This window comes from Triticum dicoccoides, chromosome 4A (assembly GCF_002162155.2).
Source record: "Triticum dicoccoides isolate Atlit2015 ecotype Zavitan chromosome 4A, WEW_v2.0, whole genome shotgun sequence".
In the NCBI taxonomy this organism is placed as follows: domain Eukaryota; kingdom Viridiplantae; phylum Streptophyta; class Magnoliopsida; order Poales; family Poaceae; genus Triticum; species Triticum dicoccoides.
Window position 1 is genome coordinate 489,007,420 of NC_041386.1, and position 4,224 is coordinate 489,011,643.

The window sequence follows — 4,224 nt, forward strand, 5'->3', positions numbered from 1 at the left end:
ATAGACAGGAACCTAAGTGGTGTGTTGTGCATCCACTCTCCTAACAAAATGAGGTAGGAGCCAGGTTCACTTGATTGCTAGTATTTTCTTACCTGTGCAAGGAGGAGCGAATTTAGGAAGAACTCGGTAGGGAGCTCATCATCCTGCGCAGGCTTCTTTGGGTCGGCCTTGAAAGCATAGAGGGGGAGCTTGGAAGCTACAAGTGTTTATAGAAAAAGAATGTTTAATTAGTAAAGGATGTTTAAATCTGCAACTTTTTGGCAACAGAATGAAAGTTTCAGAACTTTGTTTCAGTTGTCTAATTAAAAACAAACTTTGATTAGATTAATGGGACATCGAGAAATTCATACTACTAAAACTAATGCATCGTTCTGATGCAGAGGCTGGGGCGAACCCCCCTTTTCGAAAAAAAAACTAAACTAAACATAGCTAGATATAGCAGAAGAAGCCCATATTCTAATTCAGTGTAATCAGTACTCCCTCTGTAAGCTAATATAAGAGAGTTTAGATACTAAAATAGTAATCTAAACACTTATCCTATATTAGTTTACGGAGGGAGTAGTATTCTAGGGTATAATCGAAGGAAATAGAAAACTTTTGCCCCAGAGGAAACAAAATAAACCTAAAAAATAGACGAATTCGAGGATAAAATGAGCTGAGCTGCACCTCCCAATATGAAAACAAGATGAAAATTGGGCAGGGCATAATACGCACCAGGCAAGCAGCAATCCCCGAGGCAGTTCCTGCCGCAGCCCCCGCCTCCTTCTTCCTGGTAGTTGGACAGCACCGTCGGAACCCTCTTAATCGTCAGCTTCATCTCCATCTCCTCCGGACTGCTCTTACAATCTCCTCTGCTGTATCTACCGCGTACCGGATGTTGTTAACGACGACTTAGCGTGGGTTAGCACTTAGCAGTCAGCGCCGCCGCGCAATCAGAGAAGGAGGCGACCGCCGCCGGCGAGGAAGAGGAGGTCGGAGGGGCTGCCCCCGGCCGAGGGGAGTGCTCCGCGTCCTCCGTGCGGCTCCACCTGCGCAGCGGGGGCGCCGCGCGCGGGGTCCGCGGAAGCAGCCGTGATGCCCAGAGAGACAAACCGGAGGGCGGGAGGGGGGAGGAGCCGAGCGTCCCGGAAGGCTACGGAGGGCTGCAAGGGAAGGAAGTAAGACCTCCCGGCCGGGCTGCCCGCGTCCCTTCGGGGACGACGGCGGACGGCGTGGACGGCGAGGTGGCTGGTTTGTGGCTGGGCTGCGTCGGCGTGGCAGCGGAGGCGACGGAGGGGGCGGCCTTAAAATAGAGGGGGCGGGATTGGGGCAGAGCAGCGGGGGGGAGGAAGAGGAAGGTTTGTGCGGTGGACGCCGCGGCTGTGTGGCGCTGCTTTCGCCGCCCGCGATCGCGCGGCTGTTTTGCTGCCTGGATCGTCCACCGCTCGCCCTCCCACGGAACACAAGCTCCGCTGCTTGCTGACTAGGATATGTCATGTATCTATGGGGTCCGTCCCGGATGCATGCGTTGGAAACCGACGCGTAGTAGTACTCACAAAAAAAAATTGAAGGCAAAGCAATGCTTTATAAATCAACGGTTGCTGGGTATGTCACTCAACACACGTTCAGCCACAAAGGGCGGTACAGTTGTATCTCACTCCATACAAGTATTGGCCAAACACATGCGACCTATTTGAGCTAGTTCATGTGCAACAGAATTCGCCTCCCGACGGCAGAATCGTATAGTGAACTTCGAAAACCACATCTTGAGCTGTAGTTTTATGTCTTCTACAACTGCAGCATAGGGTGAAGAGTCCGTCTTCCCGATGTCCAGAGCATCAGCGAGCAGCTGCGAGTCTGTTTCGAAGGTGACTCTAATGACGCCGAGATCTGCCGTTGTCGTGACCGTTGCGGTCATTGCTCCGACCTCGGCAACAAAGGCATCTGCTGTATGATCGAGCCGACCCGCTCGAGCTATGATCACATGTCCTCCCTCATCCCTGGCCACTACGCCCCACCCTCCTATGCTTCCTCCCGGCATAAAGGCCCCATTGAGGTTGATTTTGATCTCATCACTAGCTGGTGGTGTCCATGCGATTGGGGCCACTTTGTGTGGTTTGTTGTACACCTCCTCATACTCCAGTGCATCGCATCTCGTTCGCCGAACTATCTCCGAAATCTGGATAGGCAATTCTCCTTCTTGTATCTTGTTTCTATTATTCCACCAATGCCACCAGAATATTACTATGAGCATCCTCTTCTTTTCATCTAGCTCCCATAGCTTGTCAAGCATTACATGCACCCCCTGAGTCCCTCGATCTGCATGCGTTCCTTCTCAAGGCCCAAAGCTCGCCATCCTTCTTTAACCGATTTACACTTGATGAACAAATGCGCCCCATCCTCCTCTGCCCGCCCGCAAAGAAAGCAGCGCGAGCTCTCCAGCTTCATACCCCTCCTTGTCAGGTTAGTGCATAGTGCCAAGGATTGGTGCTTCATCCGCCAGACAAATATCTGCAATTTGACAGGGCAGCGCATCTTCCATATACGCTTCCAGGTCGGATCATCAGATCTCTCTAGTTGTCCCGCGCCGGCAGTGCTCGACCCGGGCGCTCCCGTTATTGCTTGTTTACCTAGCTCAACATGAAGCTTATAGGCGCTCTTAATTGAGAATTCTCCCTTCGTATCAAAGTGCCAGGCATAGAAATCATCCACCCCCTCCCTGAGGGGAATGTTCAGAATATGTTTCGTGTCCTCCTCGCAAAAGGTGTCCCGGACAAGCGTCTCATCCCAGTTTCCCGACGCTGGATCAATGAGTTCATTAACTGTGGTGAGGAGATTTGCACTGCGTGGTGTGATGACACGCCTTGACCATGATCTGGGAATCCAAGGGTCCGACCAGATGTTCACTGTGGATCCGTCCCTGATCCTCTTAATGTATCCCTATTTCACAAGGTCCAAACCATGCAGAATGCTTCGCCACGAATAAGAGATACCATCTTGGACTTGGGCCTCAAGTACTGACCGTCCGGGGAAATATTTCACCTGTAAAATCCTTGCGCATAGACTGGTGGGGTTTTGGAGGAGTCGCCACCCCTGCCTAGACAGCATCGCCATGTTAAAGCTGTGCATATCTCGAAATCCCAAGCCTCCCATTGCTTTCGGCCTAGCTAGTTTCTCCCAGCTTATCCAATGCATCGGGTTTTGTTTATCCTGTTGGCTCCACCAAAACTTACCCATTAGTGCGTCCAATTCTGCGCAAAAGGTTTTGGTGAGGTCGAAGCATGACATGGCGAACGCGGGTATAGCCTGAGCCACCCCCTTCACAAGCACTTCTTTGCTTTCTTTCGCAAGGAGCCTCTCCTGCCATCCATTGACTCTCCCACACATATTGCGTTTGATGTAACCGAATGCCCGCCTCCTCGACGGCCTACATGAACTGGGAGGCCGAGGTATTTGTCGTTCCAATCCTCACTCTGTATTCCAAGGGTGCCCTTAACCGCTACCCTGTCAGCTTCATTCGTGTTCGGACTAAACATGATGGCGGAGTTCTCCGTGTTGATGCATTGCCCGGAGCAGTCCTCATACAATTGTAGAACATCATGGAGAGCCGTAGCTTCCCGCTGCTCCGCTTTGATTAACAGCATGGGGTCGTCCGCAAAAAAGAGATGTGAGACGCACGGCGCCCTTGGGCAAATTTTGACTCCATGCAATGCCTCCCTCCTTTCTGCATCCCTGAGCGTTGTTGATAGCCCTTCCGCACAAATCATAAACAGATAGGGGGACGCCGGGTCTCCTTGCCGAAGGCCCCGCGATGGACTGAACTGTTGAGTCAGTGCACCATTTACTTTAATATGATATCGCACGGTCCTCACACATTTCATTACCAGGTCCACCCATCTTCTGCTGAAGCCTAGCTTGCTCATCATGGCCTCTAGGAAGCACCATTCTACTCTGTCATAGGCTTTGATCATGTCTGCTTTGCCGCCGAATATCCAGTTTTTCCGGTTCTCTTATTCATCAGGTAGTGTGATAGCTCATAGGCTATAAGAACATTATCCGTGATGAGTCTTCCCGGCACAAACGCGCTTTGGTTGTCTGAAATGATGTCCAGGAGGATAATCTTTAGTCTATTCGCAATGACTTTTGACACCAACTTATATACCACATTGCAGAGGCTGATAGGCCGTAGATCCTTGATTCTTCTCGAATTTTTGACTTTTGGTATGAGCACAACCATTGTATCAT

At 50.9% G+C, this 4,224-nt stretch overlaps 1 protein-coding gene across 1 annotated transcript in view; it reads right to left on the reverse strand.

Annotated features, from left to right (window-relative positions):
- LOC119286345 (GDP-L-galactose phosphorylase 2-like) overlaps nucleotides 1-1,269 on the reverse strand; it is a 5,233-nt gene extending 3,964 nt beyond the window's left edge. The window contains exons 1-2 of the mRNA XM_037565721.1: nucleotides 715-1,269; nucleotides 93-196 (exon numbers count right to left, since the gene is read on the reverse strand). Coding sequence (XP_037421618.1) covers nucleotides 93-196; nucleotides 715-823 — 213 coding nt within the window. The 5' untranslated portion in view covers nucleotides 824-1,269. The remainder of the gene's footprint in view (nucleotides 1-92; nucleotides 197-714) is intronic.
- Between the last annotated feature and the right edge of the window lie 2,955 nt (nucleotides 1,270-4,224).